Below are 23,808 nucleotides of genomic sequence, written 5' to 3' on the forward strand. Positions count from 1 at the left end.
TCTCGCGAGTGTATTTGGAATTACAGTCATCAGACACACAGTGAGTGATGCATTTTTTTCCTGTTGGTTCTTTAATTTTGTGACATTTCTACTGTAAAAAAACGTCTTACAAAGAAATTTTTCTTTCAAACGATGCACCTTTATAGTTTTCTTTTTTTAGGGAAGTGTTATTCATGAATTTTATATGTGTAGAGTGTGGATTCAAACTGCTACTGAAAGAGATGATTGATTCAAGGATTGAATTGGGTGACAGAGATTTCTTCAACTTGTGTAAATTTTGGTGCAGTTGGAATTTGTTGGCTGAAATGAGAGATTTGGGTTTATTATCTACAAAGGTGTTGCATGCCTTAAGTTGTGGCAGGCATCCTAAAAGTGTAAAGGCAAATTATATACACTGTGTTGAAGTTTTGGATTCATCAAGTTCTGAAGATATGTCAGATGTAGCTGTGTCAATTGATTTTAGAATGTCTTTTGTAATGTGATTTTTTAAACAAGTTTGATGTAAATGTTAACGATATTGTAGTTGGTTTGGTAGCAGAGAGAATGACATCTATGTATTTAAGCCAATTTTGATGTTGAAGTTGGTTTGGTTGTGATACAAGTCAAGTGAATATTGCTGGAAAATAATGATATTGGATGTGTTTTTGTGGCTGCCCGGAATCATACAACCATCTCTTTTGGAAATATGGACGTGGTATATTGTGAGCAACATTACAAAAGTTCTATGATGTTAGCTTATATTTTGATTTTGTTATAATTGAAACAAACAGGTGGCTATAAGTACATGCTAGGAATGTAGTGCAAGGGATAATTATGCAATAGTAGTTGACTTGGAATAATTTATTTTGAAGGATAGATTGTATAATAGTTTATTATTATGTAAGATATTGGTCTATTTCTATTTGTATGGCATATAACCAATCATAAAAATTCCCTTCACATATTTGAAAGATAAACACAATTATAAGTAGAGTTGTCCAAAAAAATCATGAAACTGAACCGAACCATAAAACCGAATCGTTGTTAAATAACAGAACCATTCTCTTTAATTAATGAACCCAACCATAATTTATGAAACAGTTGAATAACCGGCCCAAATAGAACCATAATTAATCGAACCGAAACCAAAAAAACCGAACCATAATTGTTAATGATAATGATATTAATGTATCATGCATTAGCGTCATTCCATTGGTGATATTATTGTGAGTGCATATATTTTAATACCTTACTGTTTCACTTTTATAAACATGAAAAGCTTCAGGTTTATTTTAAATAATAAAAGTTACTTAAATTTAAAAAAATTATTTAACAGTTACTAAATAATTTTAAATTTTAAATTTTACATTACGTGCTATTTTGAAGTAATAGAGTATAAGTTATTTCTTTTAATTTAAGTATGATTTGTTTTCAAATTTTTATTTAAAAATAATTTTGATAGCTAATTATAATTGTGTATACATTTTTTAAAAAAAATTGTTCACTAATGGTTTGGTATAGTTCAGAATTCAAAACCGGTGTACCAAACCTATAATTTGGTTCAGTTCGATTCTGAACAAATTAAAACAATTTAGTTTGGTTCGAGTGAACTTTTATTATGGTTCAGTTTGGTTTGATTCAGTTTTTTTACAAAACTGTACCATAAACCGCCTTAATTACAAGGGAGATACTACATGTGTTTCAGAAGCACAAGCATTCGAATCATCATTCTGTAAGATATTGGTCTATTTCTATTTGTATGCATTGGAATTACTTGATGGCATTTGACAATAATTTTATCAAGTTAATCAATGCCTCTTTCTACTACACATTACTATATTTTATGCACAAACCCTGTTTGATAGGGAGACACCAACTTTGACATATATGGCTTCATTCTTCCAACTATAACTTTAGTTATAACTTTATACATCATATTACATAAAGAAATGGGGAGAAACAGAGTAAATTTTTAGGGTTGATCAACTTTCGGGATAAGACATATATCTGCCCTATTAATGTCTGTAATACTGCTAGGGTTCTGCCAAGTTTCCTTAACAAACTTACTTAAATCAACACCCACCACATCCCAAGCTTTCTGATAGAACCCAACTGGAAAACCATCTGGCTCTGGTTCCTTCCACAGTTTCATAGAAAACAGAGCACTCTTGACTTCATCAATACTAATGTCCTTCCCTAATTGGTGAATCGCATCCATACTCAGCTCCAGGAAATTGATATCAGTTTGCTTCCAGTTACACCAGTTGTTGTTGCGCGCAAACAAAGCTTTATAAAATTTTGTGACATGATCTTTTAACTCTTCATGCTTTGTAATCCAGTTGCCATTATCATCCCTCAGCATATTAATACGATTTCTCTTCCTTCTAGAGATGGTTTGCATATGGTAATATTTGGTGTTACGATCCCCATCAACTAACCACCTAGCTCTTGAATAGTACCACATAAGCTCTTCCTGATTCAAAATACTTCTCAGTTCCTTTTGTAACTTAACTTCTAGCCTCCTCATTCCGCCTATATTATCACGCTTTTAAAGGTTCCTCTGAACTCCATCAAGTTTTCTAACAATATCCTTTTTAGCTTTCTTGTTGTAATCAAAGGACTGAATTTTCCATTTCTCAATTCCCTCCATAACATTCTTCAGATTCAAGACAAAGGAATTATTTTCTTTCCACGATTCCTTTAGCATGTTATCATACGTATCATTTGTAAGCCATGCATTCTCAAAGCGAAAAGGCTTATCCTGAAAGACAAAAGCTTCTTCCTTCAAGTTGATGAGGATATGATGATGGTCCGAAAACTCCACCCGCATCAGCACCTTAACATAAGCTCCAAAGTACATTAATCTCCAATCATCACTGCTCAAAGCTCTATCCAATTTTTCATAAATTTGTTGACCACCATGAAAAATAGGACCTCTCCACGTAAACAAAGATCCACGAGCCTCCACATCACTAATTATGCACTTGTTCATACTCTCACTTAAAATTTTACACTGATTCCAAGAAGCTGGCACTCCCCTTCTTTTTTCACTAGCACGAGAAATGTCTTTAAAGTCCCCTGCCAGCATCCAGGGACATATCGTATTACTGGAAATCGTTTACAAATCTTCCCACAACCTCTTTTTCTTGGCTTCTTGTGGACTCGCATAGATTGCTATAAAAATCCACGCAGGCTCTTTATCAATTTTAATTCTAGTATGAATGTATTAGCTATCCTTTTGGAGAATTTGATGATCTTTTCCCTAACTAATCAGTCAAAGAGTTTCACAAACCTCTTCCACTGATCCCTCCTCATCCTCTTCAACACACATATCATCCACCTTCCCTTTGTTTATCATCTCCAATATGGGACCATTAATACCAAGAGAAAAGGTAGTTTTTTTAACATCATGAACGTTAGTATAAGGAGGCTCATCTAGCTCAATAGTGTTGTCCAATTTTGCATGTTATTCTCTCAAAACAAATCTTTCGTTTGTTCGCCCCATATTGTCTCCCTGTATCTCCTGTCCCCCACTTCACCAACACTTTTTTTTTAAAATAAAAATATTGTCTTTGTCTACCATAAGTAAGTCACCGGGTTTATACTTCTCCAATAAACTTTCCACACCTTTTAAATTCACTCCACTAGCCTTCTCTTTCATGTGTATGCCTCCACATGTTGCCAATGATAACTGCTTGTTTTTCTGGACCTCCTGGATATGTCTCCTTCCTCCCCGACCAGTAACATTCACCTTTTTATTCTGATAGTTTACTTCCTATTGCTTCCTTACGCAGTCATATCTTTTCCTTTCTCTTTTATCGTGCATCCTTCTTTATAATGCCCATACCTCCCACACACAAGACAAAGAAGGTGCAAACCTTCATATTCTACCTTGTAGCTACTGCCATTAATCTTAAACATCCCAAGTAGAAGTTTAGATAAATTAACAGCGACACAAATGCGCGCATATTTCCCTATTTCTTGCTTGGTAGTCGTTTTGTCTACCTTAATAGTACGACCTATTATGTTGCCAAATCCTGTCAAAGCTCTTGTATCATAATACTCTATGGGAAAACCAGTTATTCTCACCCATACAGCCACCTCATCAATAGTATTAATCTACGGTTGAAAATTCAAAACCCAATCTTTCACAATGAGATAATGGTCGTAAATGAACCAAGGACTATTCGCCAACGCCGCCTGCTTATCATCATCATGAGAAAATGCTACCGAGTAATAGTTATTACTCAACTCAATAATAGTGATTACACCTCTTCGCACCCACATCTGGTTCAATCTGTTTCCAAGCGCTTTGAATCTGATTCGTCTCCCAAGCAGCTTAACAATCACACCTTTTCTCCAAGGTTTCTGAATTCACTTATCCTTCTCAATAAAGAAAATAAAATTAGGGCATTCATAACCTCCATTTATCTCCTCTTCAATCCTTATGTCTCCAATCGTACCGTCATCTTCATGATCATCAGCCCTTTCCTCCTCCATATCACTTGCATCCCGTCCCATCATAATATCTCTGAATGAGGTCGTTTGTTTTGCATTCTTCTGAGATATCCCAACCTTACTCCCTACCGAAGCCTCTTTAACCTTCTTTATGCCCTGCTCCTATAAATCAATTTCTGTTGTACTTTTTCCCAGTTCTGCATGCATTTTCACAAACCCTAGCAGCGCGCTTGAGTCCATTGGTCAATCTTGAGTAAAAAGAAAAATTATCTTGAAAAAATTATTTTTCAACCGATGTATCAATTTGAAATACAATAATTAATATAAGGTTTAATTAAAATTTTGATTATTTATTTTTTATTTATTTTTTTCAGTTTTAATATCTCTATTTTTAATTTTTAATTTTTAATTTTTTTAAGATTTAAAATAAAAAAATCAAAACTTAAAAAAATAAAAATATCTTAGAATGAATATTGAATAAAATCGTAATTAACTCTTAATATAAATATCTTATAATATTTTTATATGATATTTATTTTTATTTCCTCTCAACAATTTTATTTCCCATTTTTTTACTTAAAATTAAAGTTTAGTAAATTGAGAGCTAAATAGGAAAGAGAATTTCAACATTGGTTCATTTGTGAAACTTAACTTTCGAATGCGAACTAAGAAAGAGGAACCAAATTCCTAAATCTGAAACAAGCGAATCAGAAACTCACTGAAATTTGAACAATGATCGATTCACCAATCTCAAACTCCTTTTCTGCGATTTCAGAAATCCTAACAAATTCATCAAACTCTTCTCAATCGATTCATTTGCGAATCTTTTTGCGTAGGAATTTGTCGTCAATTGTAAGTCCTTCGAATCTCAAATCATCAAACCATTCCTAAATTGCATACGAGTTAGGATCTATAGCACCAATACCTAAAAAAGACGTGTATGTGTCAGACACCTAGAGAATTGACATTATTTATTTTTTTTAATTTATTTATTTTTGTATCTTTGTAGTTGTTAATTGTTATACTGCATGTGTTGGTTTGTTGAAATTGTGTTGATCAGTGTTTTAAAAATCGGACCGGCCGATCTGACTGGTCGAACCGGGAACCGGACAGATAATCAGTCTGGTTTAATAGCTGGATCGGAAATATCATTGAACCAGTGTGAACCGGTCAAAACCAGTGTAAATCGTAAAAACCAGAAAAACTGACGGTTTTTCTGGACTGGCGGTTTAAATGCATTTTTTTATTTTTTTTTATTTTAAAAAATTAAAACGCCGTTTTGATTATTTTAATGAAAAATAAAAATAAAAAATAAAAAAATGTTACACATTCGGTTTATTTTGTTACCGATGATTTTGATATTGAAGAAGAAGATTCAGAAATTGAAACAATTTTTCCTTTCTTGAAATTAAATTTAGTAAACAATGAAATTATTTTGTTATAAATTATTCAATTAAATTATGTTGCGATTAAACTTTGTTTACAACTATACATTATAATTTTGTACTATTTTATTATGCGTGATACCTATGTTTAACATTTGAATTTAAATTATGAATTTGTGAATTTATTTATAATATGATATTTTCAAAAAATTTAAGTGTTAGTTATATTTTGTAGAGACTGAATCATCCTGCTTGACAAATTTTATACCTATATAATTTTGTTATAACAACTGGTCTATTCAGTCGAGTTATCCGGTTTAGTCATGCGGTTCGACCAATTATTCAGTAGTTCGATCAATAAACCAACAACCCTTCCCAATTTAATGTCCTGTCCAATTTTTAAAACACTGATGGTTGTTGACGGTTGTTGGGCCCTGCTGCCAGCTCTGGGGCCATTTCTTTTTTGGGTAGGAGTATTAAAAAGAAAAACAAAAAAAAATTAAATAAAAAGGAAAACATAAAGAAAGGAAAGAATATTTTCGATGCTCACTGAGTCACCACCTGCTGCGGCTGCTCCACCACCCGTCTCCTCCATCCGTCTGCGGTATTGCCTCCCATTCCCATCGTTCTCTCTGTTTTCAAGGTATATGTTTCTCCCGTTGCGAATTTTTCGTCTTCGATTTCGTCCATTATTGATTTCGATTTGGATTGCTTTGCTCTGATTTCGATTTCGATTTGTATCGTCCATTCTTGATTTGGATTTGAATTTGCAGTTCCAATTAAATTTGCTCTCACTTGAGGGAATTTCGATTTCGATTTCAGTAACAATTAACCGTAACAGAAAATCAAGACTTATAGAAACTTATTGAAATAGTAACAGTAAGAGCAATGCAATTCAAATAAGTTTATTCAACATTTTCAAATCAAGACTTATTGAAACTCATATAACCAGACTAATTTGTTGCATTTGCATAGAATATATAAACATTTAGAGAAATCTATGTAGAGACTTATTGAATGAATATTAGTAAAGAACCTAGTTAGTAAGTAGCACACAAGGCACTTGATGAGAATGTTTCATAGAAACATATGAATTTTCACGTACACCTACATTATGTTCTGTATTATGCATCCCTGGCATGAGATCTATTGGGATCCCTCCTTTATCAGGGCTCTCAGAGGGTAATTTTGCAGTGAACTTTTTAGTTACTGGATACGATGTATATCTGAAACCTCTGTTCAATAAAGAAAAAAAGGTGACCACCTTGTAAATTCCTTACTAGTTTAGGGATTCAAATTGATGATTACATTAATATTGATATAGTTGAACACAATATAAGTTCTTTTGTTTACTTAGTTTGGTAAGATTTATCGTGTATATTTATGATTTTTTTTTCCCACTCATACTAGCTAAGCAAATCATAAGATCAGTTTGAAAGACATGTATTAAGAGGGGGTAGATGCTGTTTATTAAAGTTTGGTCACATGTCTAAGTGAATTAATGAAATAAAAGTAATTTCTTAGAAGATATTGTGGTTTTTGCTTCAGCATGCTGAACTATTCTCTTGAGAAGTTTTTTGGTAATTGAACTGGACTTGTACCAAATAAATCTAAGGCAGAGTATTTCTTTGTGTAAACTGACATGCTATGGGAAGGAAAGAAATATATTTTGTTTGTTTTTGGGCGCAAAAGTTCAATATACATTTGGATGATATTCAAGTTGTTATTTGTTTGTTATTTTTATTTTAAACTATACTTTTGTTGACAAAATGACGAGTCTCTTTTATTTTGATTGATGATTATTTATATATTATATACAATGAATTTGCGGTCTTTGAATTTTTGCCCAGGTTTTATAATTTTTCTGGCTCCGCCACTGTGTATTCATATGCCATGAATTCAGTAAAGTCTGTAGGTTTTTATGGATATGCAGTTGATGTTCTGTTACTTGATATTTGATTAGTGATTGTTGTTGTTTTGCTATTTGGATATGAACATTAGAGTTGTGTGTTTTAGCTATGGCCAAACTTTTAAAACATTAAAAAGTTTAGATACTTATATAAACTTAAAATTATATACTAGTCAAATCATTGTCCAACAATAACAAATTGAATTTGCAAAATTTGATGATGGATAAAAGTGAGAGAATAAATTGGTGCATCACAAATTACATAGGAGAGAGAAGAGGTAATTAGAATTTAGAGGGGAGTAATTAAGGAGGGGGAAATTTGATTCTTGTTATAGAAAAATAAATAGTCACGAGGTAATTGAAATTGAGAGAAGAGTACTTGAAAAACATGAACAGTCATGTGATAAACTAGCCGTATCACGTATTGGAGTAGTGTTGACAACGTATCTTGGCGTGTCTCCGCCGTATCAGAATGTATCAGATTTTTTGTTTTTTTTTTAAATAATAAAATTGGGTACAACTTCGATACGTATCGGACACGATTCTGCGACGATTTTGATGTATTCATGCTTCATAAGTGGTATTATATACTCTTATGACTAAATAGTGCATAAGTGGTATTAATATATAGTAATAATGGTACCTTTTTTTTTTAATTTTAATTTTGCTTGTTTTTTTAATCTTAACAAAATCATTTGATGACAATGACTAGTGTTCACTTTAAAATAATGAAAATCTAATATCAAAGAAATAAATTAAGCAGTTACATGAGATGAAATTCTGTTCTGTTCTGCAGAAAACTCAAGTTTAATTGAGACAACTCATTTTTACTATAAGATATTTTATAAACATATATGCGTATTGAAGTGTATTTATGGTGACAGGAATTTGGTAATACGCTGCTTGTGCTATTACTATTAGTGAAGACACCGTGAGTGAAGTTGCTGAGTATAGATATTAGGGTTTGTTATTTGCTGTTTAACCCTGCTGCTTAAAGAGATTAATGGGTAGTCCACAATTTCCGAAGAAAAGAGTGGCCTTTGTGTTAATTGATGGGTTGGGTGATGTGTCGCTGCCAAGATTGAGATACAAGACGCCTCTTCAGGCAGCAAAACTTCCCAATTTGGATGGGATAGCATCTGCTGGGGTTAACGGATTGATGGACCCTGTAGAAGTTGGCTTAGCTTGTGGAAGTGATACTGCTCATCTTTCTCTGTTGGGTTATGATCCTCGAGTTTATTATCGTGGTCGAGGGGCATTTGAATCCATGGGGGCTGGATTGGCCATGTCGCCTGGTGATATTGCTTTTAAGGTTTGTGCAGAACTCTGTTTTGTTATTATTTTTATGCAGTATTAAAATAACTTCTCATTAACCCAACTTTTCAAAAGCATTATTCATGCTAATAGCTTGATGAAATATTTGTCGAAAAAAAGTTTGATGAACTGTCTTCCTGCAGTCAAATTTTGCAACTCTTGATGAGAAAACCGGAATTGTTACTAGTAGGAGAGCTGACAGGCACTTTGAAGAAGAAGGCCCCATACTATGTGCTGCCCTTGATGGAATGAAGCTTCCATCTTTCCCTCAATACGAAGTCAGAGTCAGGTGAAGATGTCTAAGGTTGCTATAACATTTAAGGGTTAATTGTTGGCGTAGGTGATCACTCATTATGGTTAATAGTAAGTTTCCAATGTTTGCAGTCTCCTATTTGTTTGTGCAGTATCAAGTCTAACATGGTTCTTATTAGAAAAATTGTTTTAAATAATCTGTTAGTCATATCGTAAATTTTGGAGGACTTTGGATGGTTGAGCTCTATTTTGTCTGGTTTAAAGATTTCATTCCAAAAATTTAAAATTCAAACCTCAAAGTTAAGTTGATATGTAAAGGATTGATTACAAGTTCATGAAGACATGAACTCGTGATTTAAACAGACTAATATTAACGTGTCATTCTACATCTTTGTAATTGTTTTCATAGGTATGCTACTGAACATAGATGTGGAGTGGTTGTTAAAGGACCAAATTTGGGTGGAAATATATCCGGGACAGACCCGTTAAAGGACAACCGCTTACTCTTGAAAGCAGAAGCTTTAGATGAGTCTCATGAAGCAAGGAACACTGCTGATGTTGTTAATGAGCTGTCCAAGGAAATAACAAAAATTTTGGTTTCTCATCCTGTGAATGCTCAACGTGCTGCAGAAGGGAAGAATATTGCAAATGTTGTCCTTTTAAGAGGATGTGGCATTCGAATCGAGGTTTGTTCTTTAAGTTCATAACATAATCTACACAATTATCTTTCAAATATTAAATAGCACAACAATTAAGAAAACCAATACTTAACCGGTTATGCATCTATGTGATAGCTTTTGCATTTATTGCTTTTGCATTATATATTTCAGGTTACGCCATTTGCAGATAAACATGGTTTGAGGCCATGCATGGTAGCTCCAACAAAAATAATTGCTGGTCTAGGCTTATCACTTGGTATTGATATCCTAGAAGCTCCTGGAGCAACCGGAGACTATCGAACTCTACTAACTTCTAAAGCAACAGCAATAGCTAAGGCGCTCTCGGCTCCTTCGCAGTCTTGCCCCCGAGTTTTTGTACCTGGAGAGGATGAGCATAAAGCTGGCCCCTCAGATGGCTATGACTTTGGATTCCTTCATATTAAGGTTGAAATTTTAAGTTTTGGTTTCTTTATCTGTTTTTACTTTTCAGCATTTTGCCTGAAAACTTCATGTTAGCATGTTCTAATCTACATTTACTTCTAGATTTTCAAACCATTTCGTTTTAAATGGATCTTATATGTTATCGTTACTGCAGGCAATAGACGATGCAGGCCATGACAAAGCAAGCATTCTCAAAGTCAAAGCATTAGAAGCTGTCGATACTGCTATAGGGCAGTTAGCAAGATTACTCTGGGAAGCAGAATCAACCGGAAAATTTCAGTTTTTCCTTTGCGTCACAGGAGACCATTCTACGCCAGTAGAATATGGAGATCATAGCTTTGAACCAGTTCCGTTTTCTATTTGTCGGTTGAAGGACTTTGTAGGTGCAATTGGCGAATCCGTTATTCGCAAAACTTCTCTCGATCCATTTCCTCTTCCAAGTGTCAAGTCTGGCAAAGACTTGACTTATGATTTGGAAACAGAAGATAGAGGCGGCAAATGCTCTCAATCTTATAGCGGCGATTCAGTTTATGAATTACATGAAATTGCAACTGCAAGGGGATGTTTGGGGCGTTTCCCTGGAGGAGAAATGATGGGAATTATAAAAAATTTCCTCAACCTAGATGCAAAAGCTTTTCCAAGTTAAAGCTTTTCTGTTTTGTTCTGTAAGCAAGTGATATGGTTGGTTGCAAGAGAAAAAAATAATCAAATTTTGAGCTTTTGTACTATTGCAAGTTTTTTCTACAAATAGAAGATGTAAACTCAGCTTAAATAAATGTAACTCTTTTAGTTACGCTTTTATTTATTTACTTTATTGTTAACAAGATTAGCAAGAGAAAACAAGCAAGACAAACAGTGGAGTCTCAAAATTTAGAATTACGGTAATGTCAATGTAAATTAATTTCACTCTAATACTACATTCAGTAAAAAATTATTATAGAGTCATATTATCCCATTCACTTTGAAATAAATGGGTGACGAATTACTTTTCTCAATCTCCATTTTTTTTTCTAAGTTGTAGAACAAACGGCAACGTTTCGGCGTTGAGGCTGAGGAGTGCATAATGTGTGAGAATCTAGGCACAGTGAGGACATGCTCATTACTGAAACACTGAAGAGCAAAAACAGACATTGTTCAATAGTATCAGTCTTAAGAGAAGGAGCTGAGAATAAGTTAGATTCTGAAAGGGAGTATCGACAATATGGACAACTATTGTTGCCGCACTGTAGATTTTTCAGAATACTCGGCAGAAAAAAAGAGCACAACATATGATGGGAGAAATTAGTGGTGTGCAAAATATCCGGTTTTGATGTCCAAATCCATAACCGAACCTAAACCACTTTTAAATATCCGGATATAATTGAATGGTTATCAACCGGTTTAGTTATTAATGGTTTGGTTATCCATTCATATAATCCGGATATGATTAAATGGTTATTAACCGGTTAAATTATTTTGGATTCGGTTATAATCCGGTTATTATCCAAATCCAAATATTTTAATTCTCAAAATATTAATTATTTTTTTGAAAAAGAATATTTTCGAAAAAAATAATTTTTAAAACTGGATTTTTTTTAAAAACCGGTTATATAGTCATAACCAAATTTATAACCGGATTTATAACCAGTTTTGATTAAAATGTGGTTATGGTTATAAATCCAAACCATTTAAATGGTTTTAAAATGGTTATGGTTTGGTTTTTGAAAATAACCAACCATGCACACCCCTAGGAGAAATAAACAAATTGGGGAATCAAAATCTTGACAATCTCGTAGCATCCCAATTAATAATGTTTGCAGCAATTCAGGATTCTTCAAAAGAACTTCAATTTCAGTTGAAGAAAATAGACATGACTCTAAATCCAAAGGGCACATCGATTAATCAGTGACCGTATTTCCTCTTTAACCTCGTCATAGAGTTTACACTCTTCACATGAAAGTTTTAGCCTCTTCACATGAAATTTCAACATAACAGGTCTCTACAATCTTAGGACGTCATCAAAACCTGTAATCCGTTGAGCCCCATCTGTTTGCCTTGATTAAGAGGATGTTTAACCAAGCTCTGCCAATAACTTTTGATTAAAAAGACATAAAATGTAAAACATATTCTCTCTCATCCCCTCCTCTCTCGAGGTAGGGGGAGGGGGAAATATTTTTAATGAAATGTGTTTGATTCAATTTTTAGGAGGGGAGGGGAGAGAATATGAGTTTTAATATTAATTAAATTAGTATATTTATTAAAATATTCCCCCTCCTCCAAATGACACTTTTTGCGTCTCTCGAATCGGAGAGATTCGGAGGGGAGGGGAGGGAATACGAGTTTTAACATTAATTAAATTAGTATATTTATTAAAATATTCCCAGTTTTATTTTATTATTTTAAAAATATTATTTTCTTTCATGTTCATGCTTTTTTTTTGTGATTTTTTTTCTATTGTTTCTATCAACTTATTATAATTATTCTTCACCTTCCCCTTCAAATTATTTTTTTATTTTTTTATTTAATAAAAATTATAATTACTGTAATTTTTGTTTTTTATTATAATTTATTTTATGTATTCAAAAGTTGTTATCAACGTATAGTTTATTTTGTGCGAGAGTTATAATACGAATCAAGTGTACTTAAATATTATGCGATAAGTTATGACTTTTTAATCATTCAATTATACAAATATTAGTTTCAAAAAAATATTTATGAATTTTCCACCTTTGAATATCATATCACTTATATAAAATTACAAGGATAAAATTGTAAATTATTATTAAAATTTCTCCCCTCCCCTCGTGAACCAAACATATTTTAAACGAAATCCCTCTCCTCCCCTCGTTTGAACCAAACATATATATAATTACAAAAAATCTCTCCCATTCTCTTTCCCTCCATTAAAATCCCTCCCGTCCTCTCCCCCTGATTTGAACTAAACAGACCCTAAGAGAAAATAAATGATATGAACATTTCTATATGTTCCAGTAACAACCCACCTTCTCTTAACATTCAAAGCAATAACATCCTGACTTTGTCTAGCATTAATATTATTGCTTCATCCAACACAATTCTCTTCCACCCCAATCCTGTTACTATTGTATCCAGCCACTGTGCAGTTCAACTCCTAAAAAATATCGTATGTTGGCATTTCATCGGCATCTTGAGTTCTTCGATCACCATAATATATATAAACCTTTAATGCACCATGGTTAATATGCGCTTCCAATTGAGTAATCCAAGTTGAAATAACAAAAGGAGGACACATAATTAATGTAGCATTTGTCTCAGTAGTTCTCCCTACCAAGTCTAGCGCCAATCACCACTAGACCAACTAACGATTGGTACACTCCTACCTATTTTCTTTCCCCCTTTCATTTTCATTTTATCATAAGCAATAAATGAAAACAGTGTTAAAGTCTTCCTTAAACTCATATGTTCTCCCGGAGTGGCTCCTGCAGTGTTTTGGTTTGGTAAGTTGTCAACACATGGACGAAATTGCCATCCTTCTCTTCCCAAAATTGTTGTAAATCCTTGGAACTTTCACGATTTTTCTTGATAAAGCAGAAAACATCTATATGGTCGTTTTTATTGCAACAATTGCATTTAATAGTTTTGAATTTGAGGATTTTATGATCACGACAAATTTTATCAAATTTCTTAGCATTATTAGCCTGTTCATGGGAGAAGGAGAATCCAGAAACAATGGGCTGCCACACCAATGATCAAACCAAAAGCTGATATCTTCCCCATTTCCAAGCTGCCAGACAGAATTGTCTATGAAAGTGGTGTGTTCCGATTTGGCACTAGTCCATAAAGAGGAAAAAAGGTGAGATTTACGAAGCCGGTTATGCTTAAGAATCCGTTGTTTGAGAATATAGGTCCAAGCTTCCTTAGAGTTGAAAATATCCCAGCAAAGTCTAAGATTGGTAGCCTCATTAAGACCAAGAAACGATCGAATACCCAATCCACCTTTTGAAATAGGTTTGCAAATATTTTTCCAATCCACAGTAACTATTTTCCTTTTAGCAGTGTCCCCACTCCAAATAAAATTCCGAGAAGCTCCTTCAAGATCCCTAAGTAACGACGTCGGCCAAGAGTAGACCGACATAGAATGAGTAAGCATACTTTGGATAGTCGACTTGACCAGCTCAATACGACCTGCAAAAGATAAAAGTGCTCCTTTCCAGGAGGCTAATTTACTAATGATCTTATCAGCAATCGGTTGGAGATGTAAAACTTTAGGACGACCCTTGAAAAGAGGCACACTGAGATAAGTGACCGGCAATAGACCAGCCATGAAGTCGGAGAAATCCTTCAGAATACTCATCCTAGAACTCGACATCGCACCACCAAAAATAGATGACTTAGCACAGTTTATAACCTATCCCGACGCCAACGAATACTCCTGGAATGCCAAGGCAAGAGATTTAACATTTGAGAACTTTCCTTTACAAAAGAGCAGGATATCATCTGCGTAGAAAGAGTGAGACGAAAAGCTGACATTGTTAGGCGCTTTGATAGTTTCCAGCTGGCCCGAAAGAACAAGATTGGAAATGTGTCTACTCAGGACATCTTCGGCTAAACAGAATAGCAAAGGGGATAACGGGTCGCCTTGACGCACCCCATTAGTACAATTGAAATATCCCTTAGCAGAACCATTAACAGAGATTGACAAAAAGGCTGACTTCAGGATGCACAAAATCCAGTTGCAAAAGGTACTGTTAAAGCCATATTGTTTTAGGAGTTTCATATAGATTGGATTTTCCACACTACTCGTTATAGCAAACAATATTCTGGGTCTCCAATATTCTTGAGACAAACCAAAAAACCGAACCCAAACCTATGCAGAAGAGTTATGTTGAGCAGCTGGGTTAAAATCGTTTGACCAAGCAAAAAGTTTCAGAGTTCCAGGGTTAAGGTTGAGAGAACCATGTGCTCTGACTTTCCTCAAATCTTCGCCACTGGAAAAAGAGAATTCAAAATAGCCCTTGCCAATAGATTGGACTCCCCAACTTTTGATATCCGACCACACTCTTGAGAGTTTGTTTTTTAGGGCAAGAACTGTGAGTGGAGTGGAACCCTTGGGCCATATGATCCTGCCATGGAGGTTATTTTTGCAATCTAGAAGACCGTCTTTGTATTCTTCTTCCGGTATAGTGATAGAGAGCCTGTCCCCTTTGATGATGACAGGGGGAAGCTGTGACACAGGAATGTCACAGACTCCATGGAGAGCTTGGGCAAAAGATTTCTTAAGAGGTGGATGAGTAACCGGAGGAGACAGCGGTGGGTGCGAAGGAGAAGAAGTCTTCGGAAAGATTTCAGGAAACAGATCGCAGGAATCCATAAGAGAAATTATAGAGCAGAAAGCATGCTAATCGGAACGGGGAGGAGACCACCTAAAGGCGCCGCGGCAGCAGGAAGAAGGTTTTCAGATTTGTCTTGATTCAACTAAAACTTCGTGAGGAGGGGAAAAGACTTGAGTTGAGACACTTTGTCTTTCTCTAAGAGCTTCCATTTCTTTCATAAAATTTTGATTTTTAATTTCAAGAAAGAAGATAGTTTCTTAAGATTTTGAGACAATTTATTTCAGCTTACTTATTTCTTTATTTAATTTCTTGCAAATATAAAACAAATCATGGTAAGAAAAATAGAAAGTTACTTGTTATCTTTGTGGTCTTCCATAACACATATATTTGCTTTTTCATACAAGGATTTTAAATCATTGTCGTCCTATGCGATGTAAGCTTTCTTCTCTTCCTTATGAGGTTTATTTCCTTTTTCTGAGTTCCATCTTCCTTTTTGATTTTGGGAGCATTTGATCTTATATGCTCTTTCTTTCCACACTAAAAGCATATGAGAATGTTGATTTTTCTTTGCTTTGCTTTGCCTTGTCTTTTTGTCTTTCATGCTTCATGTGTTTCTTGAAGTTGTTCATCATTTGCGACATTTCTTGTTAGGTGTCAAAATCCTTCTCTTATTCAACCTATCAGGGTGCTTAGGATTTCATTATTCCTTGTAATTTATTCACATTGCAATCATACATAATTTATGGTGTTTAACATTTCATTTGCTTTAAATTTAGTTCCAATTTGTTAATGATGTAGTTTAGGACTGAGGCATATAGCCATATAGGGGAGAGCACAAATAAACTTTGGCTCTGAAATATCAATAAGTTCTTTATGAGATGCCATGTCTTTCTAGCCCTTGAGGCCTGATTTGATAAATGAGGCACTATATTGATACTCTAGAAGTATTTTACAATAAAGACCATGTTTTAACGGCGAGAATTGAAAATAGACTAAGCAAACTATGCATTTTGACATTCATTACAATTTCGACAAAAGACAGTATCATAAAAACTCACAAATAAGACATAACATAAGAGCTAATCTCAAATAGTTAGTTAGTTAGACATCATCATGTACAGAATTTGTGGACACATTTGGATACAACCCACTTCCAAACAAACCCTTTTCCAAAACCCAATCTTCAATCATAGCTTGAGAATTCAAAGGTTGATCAGTAGGCAAAAGATGTCCAGCCCCCAAAACAACAACATTACTAAGAGTCTTCCATTTCTGCACATAACCAGCTAAATCTCCATTCACCTTCCAAATCTCTCTCTCCGCAGTCAAAAACTCATCAATCCCTTCCCATTTCATAGTCTTCACCCAAGCCTCAACTTGAACCACACCATCTCTCAAATCACGCTGTCCTTGATACAACAACACCCTAGTCCCCTCTTTCAACAACTTCTCCACCATAAACTTCACACTCTTCATCACATCAGCCTGCAATACATCACCAACAACATCACTGCATATCTCATAAACAAACGATTCATCGACGTTCACTCCTAAAGCCTTCTTCACTTCAGCAATGTTCAAGAACTTTTCAACCAAGTCATCTTCATAAGGAACTTTCCTTGAGTAATCATACAAAGTAGCCAACCCTGTCATGCTACTCAACCAACTCAACGCATTGTTTCTCGCATCAGTTGCCTCACTCCAATTCCCTCTTTCAACCAATCTAACTGCTTCAAGTTGAGCTTTCTCCAACTCATTCTTTTGCTTCTCGTTGATTAATCCAACGTAATAAGCATTAGCAGCATGAGTAACAACTTGTGTTACCGGGTCTGTTAATCCATCGCCAATCGCCAAACCAGCTAAATTCACTCTCTCAGAGTCTTTCAACTCAGCGTTTTTCTCCAATATGTAGTATCCAATCGCAGGAACATATTTTCCAGCATAGCTTTCACCGGTGATATAAATAGGACGATGTTTGAAAACAGGATCAAGTTGAACAAACCTTGTTATAGCAGCGAAAAGGTGTTTTGCAACTCCGGTTTGATCGGTTGGAATCTCTTGTGTTGTTGAGGCTACACTGAAGCCAGTTCCAATTGGACTATCGAGAAAAAGAAGACCAAAGATTCTGTTCCAAGAACCATGGTTGGGTTGAAGGGTGAGTGATTTGGTGACACGATAGGGTCCGAGTTCGTAGAAGTTGGCGATCATGGAGGAGCAGCCAGGGCCACCTTGAAGCCAGATGAGAAGTGGAGTTTGGGAGAGAGGTGAGGTTGAGTTTTGGGCTTCATAGAAAGTGTAGAAAATGGAGGAATTGGAGGTGGGACTTACTGGTAGGTAACCTGTTTTGGTGGGAAGTGCTTCTTTGGGGAATGATGATGAAGAATCTGAGAATGAGAAGCATAAGAAGAAAACAAAGGTGTTGACGAAGAGGGTGGTTGAATCTTTTTCCATGTTGATTTAGTTTATTAACGGTGTTATAGAAGGGGGGAGTATGCAGTGAAATAGTTTAAGTTTGAAGGACAAGAAATATGAACCACATGTGATGTGAAGGTGTCTTGTTATCTCCCCATTGGCTAGCAGACAAATAGGACCTTGGAAACATCAATTTATCATTAAAAAACATTAACTTATTGAAAACTTTTTATATTTAATATTAGAAATTGCTTTTATTAATAATTCTTTTTATAAATTTGCAAATTTGCGATGAATTGGTTTCCATAATCTGGTTTCATTGATTTGTGGTGTGTTTGGTTTCACGTTTGGAATAAAAAACGTACGTTTGGGGAGCATTCTGCCGTGATTTTGTTGAGTTTTTAAGAAGCTAGAAATTCTAGCTTTTAGTGGACGTGCGTCTGGGCATCATTCCACCGTGAATCCAAACGTACCATTGGTTGACTGTGGATTTGGGACACATTTTTGGTGTGTGAGGATATCTAATCAAAAGTATAGTTGTTGTTCTTCAAGACATTTATAATGGAGATGTTAAATAACTTATTAAATAATTAAATGGATGTAACGGGATATTGAACTTAGAAACTATTGTTGATAGTCTAAAATTGAGAAGTTGACTTACATTGGTGTAACACAGAAGAGAGCGGGTAATGTGAATTTATTAAGAAAGCTTTTAAAAGATATATGAGATATAGGATTTATGGCACATGCTACAAATATCATATTCATTCACAAAAACAATGTTTTTGCAAATTTGACAAGACAAACTATTGGAATTCTTTCATATTTTAGTAACTATATATGGTAGTAACTTTTTTATTAAGAGTTAAGTAGTTTATATACAACTGTGTTTGTATTTTTTTTCTTTTATAAGAACAACTTGTATGTCAAAGTATGTTTTTCAAGAAAGCTAAAATTTATTTAGGGTTAAATAAGTTTTTAGTCCCTATAAATATGACAACTTTTAATTTTAGTCCCTGCAAAATTTTTCTTCAAACAATGGTCCTCGTAATATTTTCCGTCTCTATTCTTAGTCTCTCCCGTTAAATTTCACTAACGGAGGCTTACGTGGCACGCCACGTGTAACGCCACGTCAATTAAAGTCAATATTAATTAAAAATAGATAGATTGCGGGGGTTTTAAACCCCCTCTAAATAACTTTAAAAACCAGAAATTTTCAGTTAGACACTCTGATGACAAAATTAAAATACAATCATGTACTGTTTTTTTTTTACTAAAATACAATCACTTTATATATATTATATGCATTTTTATCTCACAACTTTGTGGAACTATATACCATTTTCATGATGCTAATTCAGCTTTCATATTATTATTATAAAGTGATTGTATTTTAGTAAAAAAAAAAAAAAGGGAAATAAAAGCAAACAATTGGATCAGATATCAAATGTTAGTGTTGTTGAGTTGGATGACTATAACACTGATGTTGTCTTTGCTTCCCTTAGCCATAGCCAATTCAGCTAGAATTGCAGCAGCATCACTATGATTCCTCCTCATATGACCTTGGAGACAGCTTTTTACCACTTCACAAACAAAACTGTTTGATACAACATCCCAAAGACCGTCACTTGCCACCACAACAAACTCATCTGATTTTGTTCTTCCATGCACGTTGATCTCTGGTTGAGATATCACAAATGGCTTCATGCAATGATCCCCTGCATATTCCCATTAATTAATATATTTGACTCGAAAGATTAGCCTCGGTCACATTACGTAAAAATAAATAGTGATAAGTGATAACATAATATGCATTACATACCTATGGATCTAGAAGTAGCAAGAATTCCTAGAACGCGACTTCCATTCCAATTAATCACTTTTCCACCAGCTGCTTCAATCCTCTCTCTTTCATCAGGAAGAACTGGCTGATCATCATTATTCATACACAAATTACAACCAAGAAATAAACTTTGAAACAAGGACACCGACACTATAGACAATTATTTTTATTAAAAGAGGTGTCAATGCTAAATAAAGTGATTGTATTTTAGTAAAAAAAAAAAACAGTACATGATTGTATTTTAATTTTGTCATCGGAGTGTCTAAAAGAAAATTTCTGGTTTTTTAAGTTATTTAGAGGGGGTTTAAAACCCCCGCAATCTATCTATTTTTAATTAGTATTGACTTTAATTGACGTGGCGTTACACGTGGCGTGCCACGTAAGCTTCCGTTAGTGAAATTTAACGGGAGGGACTAAAAATAGAGATGGAAAATATTACGAGGACCATTATTCGAAGAAAAATTTTGCAGGGACTAAAATTGAAAGTTGCCATATTTATAGGGATTAAAAACTTATTTAACCCATTTATTTATTTCATTGAAAGTGCAATGTCTACACTGAAAGATGTGAATGGTTTGAGGCATTTGTTTCTATGTATTGTAGAGTGATACTAGGGAAGGCTAAAACTGTTCCTGATGGTTCAAAACAAAGCTAACCTAATTGTAATGAATTTGACATAGGGATTTATATGGATTGTTTTATGAATACACACATTTAGCCAAACTATATCCTATGTTTCAAGTATAATCATATCAAACGGTAACTCGGGTGGTTTTTCTCATAACCATCCACTTTTTACATGTTTTACCAAATATTATTATTTATTTATTTTTAACACATCTTTTTGTTTTGAATAAGAACAGTATATTAAAATAGACTAAAATGTATTTTTTGTCTCGTACTTTGAAGTTTTTTAATTTTTTGTCCTCAATTTTAAATACCAATTTTTTTATCTCTAAATTTTATTTTCTTTGAAATTTTTATATTTCCTTAACTTTTTCACACTTGTCATACTCAATAATGACGTGGCAACGTCTATGTGGATCCATGTCGCTTTTGTTGAATATTTTTATTGCATTTATTTATATTTTATTTTACAAAACATTTTTAATTGATGTAAAACATTTTATTTTAATTTTAAACAATATAAAATGTAAACTCAGAAGCCACAATCATCTAAACGACTAAACCTAAATCCTTTTTTACTTTCTCTCCTTGGAGAAGAACACGAACAATCCTAACCCAGTTTTTCAAGACCAATTCAAACATTAAATTCAGAAGCGCTTGAAATAGACTCATAAACGTTACTCGAAGCTCACAGTTGTAGCATTTGGTACATGGGATTTGCGAATATGAGTAGTGGACAAGTGAAGTTTTGTTTAAGATATGTTTTATTGTCCTCTTTAGAGTGTCACCATGTCCCACTTGTTTTATTTTGTCTGTTGTATCTTTTAGTTGTGGTTCATTGTCATTTTCATGTGAACTTGTGGTCTTAGAGCTATTTTCTTGTTTGCTTGTCTTATTCAAATGTTGTGTTCTGCCATGTTTATTTTATGTTTTTTTGTGGTCCCAATGAATGTTAACTTATTCCATATTTGTTCGATTAATTCTCAGGCAACTCATACTAATAAGGCCGGTTATGAATACAGCATAAGGGGAGATTAGTTTCTGAACCTATTAAGTGGTATGTTGATGGAGAGGTAACTAAGATGAATTGGAAGTGAGAAGTGGATTTCATGTCATACATGGATGTGGAGAGATTAATTAAAATTGAGGGTTATGTAGACATAAAGTGTATGTCGTATTAGAACCCTGTATTCAGCTTTTCATGTGGTCTTAGGCCATTGAATAATGATAAGGATGTGTTGCAGTTTCCAAATACGTTGTAAGACATGGGGTGATATATATATATATATATATATATATATATATATATATATATATATATATATATATATATATATATATATATATATATATATATATATATATATATATATGTGGAGCACAAAGTATCTGAACCTCATGTGATTGTGGATCCAAGTGAATTAGATAACTACATTGATGATGATGATGTCCAATGTACTAGTTTTAGTGAGTCTAATGTTGAAGTGAAAGAGTCTAATGTTGATTTCAATGATGAACAACTAAAGTTAGTGAGCCTAATATTGAAGTAAATAATGAACAAGATGAAGGAGCCTAATGATGAAGTTAATAATGAATAAGTTGAAGTTAGTGAGCCTAATACTGAAGTTATTAATGAACAAGGTGAAGTGAATGAACCTAATGTTGATTTAAATGATGAACATGTTGGAGTGAATGATGAGGATTATATTGAGAGTGAGTATAGTGAGTAAAGAGAAGGTGATGAAGTTAATGGGGCCAGTGAATACTTTGAGGATAAGGACTGGACCAAAGTACTACCCCTTAGGACTTTAGGTGAGGCTAGTGGAAGCAAAGGACTAGCTGATATGCAACATGAAGAATATGACAATTATGATCATTTATACACACCTCCTGGGAGTGAAGATGATGAAGATGTAGTTAATATTCCAACTTATAAGAGTGGTGAGGGAAGTGGATATCATTTAGGAATGGTGTTTACAAACAAGGAGATGATAAGAGATGCTATCAAAGAATATGGAATGGAAAATCAGAAAAATGTGCTCATTAAGAAGAATGATGCCAAAAAGATGGTAATTAGGTGTATGGATGGTTCTAAGTTCTACTTAAGGATTACTAAAAGGAATGGGCAACAATATTGGTAAATTTTCAATTATGTTGATGAACATATATGCCACAGAACTGCACATAATAGGAATGCTAAGACTACATGGCTTTCTAAAAAATTTGCAAATGTCCTAAGGCATAGTCATTATATTAAGCCAATAGGTCTAATGGTTGAATCCCTTGAGAGGTAGGGAGTGAAGACATATCAAGATCAAGCATACAGGGCAAAGAGAAAGGCTACAAATTTATTCAAGGTGCCCAAGATGCATGCAGGTAAGTTTTCGGAGATGCATATCCGAATTCACCCTAGAAATTTTCGCAAATGCATCTCCGAATCAATTTTGACAAAACAGGTGGATGATTAATTTAAAAATTATGAGGAGATTTAAGGTGCATCCAGAGATGCATCTCCGAAAATACCTAAAGGCAAGTTTGGGTTTTCAAAAGTGTGAGTCACACCATAAAGATAGGAAAAGAAATTTTCTTGTCCTAATTAATTTTATACTTGTAATAAACATTTTTATGAGACCCGTTATTATGTGTTTTTTATTATATTTATGCATGGCAACAAGACGGGTCGGGGACGATTTTTACCTTCCCAAATCCAAACCCGAATTTCCAAACAATCCACATTATTCGCGTCAAACCCCAACAGGGTGGAGAATGAAAACTCAAACTCATCCCAAACAGGTCCGAGTTGGGTTTGAGTATCCCCGCCCCACCACCATCTGTTTAGTGAAATCAATTTTTTAATAAAAATATTTAGTTTTCCCAAAATAAAATAACATTACGAATCTATTATCTATCTATTAAAAATTAATTGCATGAACTCCCTAAATTGTCATTTCATCACAAATTCTTTACATTAAGAAAATGATATTTAAGTAATCAAGTAATGTTTACTTTTTGTCTTTTTCCATTCTCATCTCTTATTTCAGTATGAAATGTGACGTTCATTTTTCAACCTTCATCAATTAAATCACAAATAAATATTACACACACGTTCTTTCTCTCGATTAAAATTTTAAATTTCTCTCACATTTTTTTCCACACTTTCTTACTTTCATTTTAATTGTTTTCTCTATTTATTTATTGTCACTAAAAATACTAATAATTTATTTTTTAATTTAAATAA

The 23,808-nt window shown here is 33.9% G+C and overlaps 6 protein-coding genes across 8 annotated transcripts; 1 reads left to right on the forward strand and 5 right to left on the reverse strand.

Annotated features, from left to right (window-relative positions):
• Window positions 1–1,951: 1,951 nt before the first annotated feature.
• Window positions 1,952–2,506, reverse strand: LOC131605475 (uncharacterized). The gene has a single exon (XM_058877823.1). The coding sequence runs from the start codon at window positions 2,504–2,506 to the stop codon at window positions 1,952–1,954; it is 555 nt and encodes a 184-aa protein (XP_058733806.1).
• A 3,804-nt stretch (window positions 2,507–6,310) lies between these two features.
• Window positions 6,311–11,190, forward strand: LOC131602549 (uncharacterized). 3 transcript variants are annotated; one of them, XM_058874694.1, is made up of 7 exons: window positions 6,327–6,465; window positions 6,993–7,078; window positions 8,616–9,043; window positions 9,189–9,334; window positions 9,707–9,983; window positions 10,128–10,400; window positions 10,552–11,190. In XM_058874694.1, the coding sequence occupies exons 3-7, from the start codon at window positions 8,735–8,737 to the stop codon at window positions 11,041–11,043; spliced, it is 1,497 nt and encodes a 498-aa protein (XP_058730677.1). In that variant the 5' UTR covers window positions 6,327–6,465; window positions 6,993–7,078; window positions 8,616–8,734; the 3' UTR covers window positions 11,044–11,190. The 3 variants fall into 3 exon arrangements, with proteins under 3 accessions (XP_058730676.1, XP_058730677.1, XP_058730678.1); XM_058874693.1 differs by lacking the exon at window positions 6,993–7,078 and having other exon boundaries at window positions 6,311–6,465; XM_058874695.1 differs by lacking the exon at window positions 6,993–7,078 and having other exon boundaries at window positions 6,402–6,426.
• A 2,763-nt stretch (window positions 11,191–13,953) lies between these two features.
• Window positions 13,954–15,132, reverse strand: LOC131605476 (uncharacterized). The gene is made up of 2 exons (XM_058877824.1): window positions 14,884–15,132; window positions 13,954–14,763 (listed from the first exon to the last, which is right to left on the reverse strand). The coding sequence occupies exons 1-2, from the start codon at window positions 15,130–15,132 to the stop codon at window positions 13,954–13,956; spliced, it is 1,059 nt and encodes a 352-aa protein (XP_058733807.1).
• Window positions 15,133–15,222: 90 nt separating this feature from the next.
• LOC131605477 (uncharacterized) lies at window positions 15,223–15,726 on the reverse strand. Its single transcript, XM_058877825.1, has one exon. The coding sequence runs from the start codon at window positions 15,724–15,726 to the stop codon at window positions 15,223–15,225; it is 504 nt and encodes a 167-aa protein (XP_058733808.1).
• A 988-nt stretch (window positions 15,727–16,714) lies between these two features.
• LOC131607400 (serine carboxypeptidase-like 50) lies at window positions 16,715–18,194 on the reverse strand. Its single transcript, XM_058879408.1, has one exon. It carries the CDS (start codon window positions 18,137–18,139, stop codon window positions 16,790–16,792), a length of 1,350 nt encoding a protein of 449 aa, XP_058735391.1. The 5' UTR covers window positions 18,140–18,194; the 3' UTR covers window positions 16,715–16,789.
• A 1,324-nt stretch (window positions 18,195–19,518) lies between these two features.
• On the reverse strand, window positions 19,519–20,046 carry LOC131605478 (probable protein phosphatase 2C 8). The gene is made up of 2 exons (XM_058877826.1): window positions 19,923–20,046; window positions 19,519–19,818 (listed from the first exon to the last, which is right to left on the reverse strand). Exons 1-2 carry the CDS (start codon window positions 20,044–20,046, stop codon window positions 19,544–19,546), a joined length of 399 nt encoding a protein of 132 aa, XP_058733809.1. The 3' UTR covers window positions 19,519–19,543.
• Window positions 20,047–23,808: the final 3,762 nt, after the last annotated feature.

Source organism: Vicia villosa, linkage group LG5 (genome assembly GCF_029867415.1).
Source record: "Vicia villosa cultivar HV-30 ecotype Madison, WI linkage group LG5, Vvil1.0, whole genome shotgun sequence".
In the NCBI taxonomy this organism is placed as follows: domain Eukaryota; kingdom Viridiplantae; phylum Streptophyta; class Magnoliopsida; order Fabales; family Fabaceae; genus Vicia; species Vicia villosa.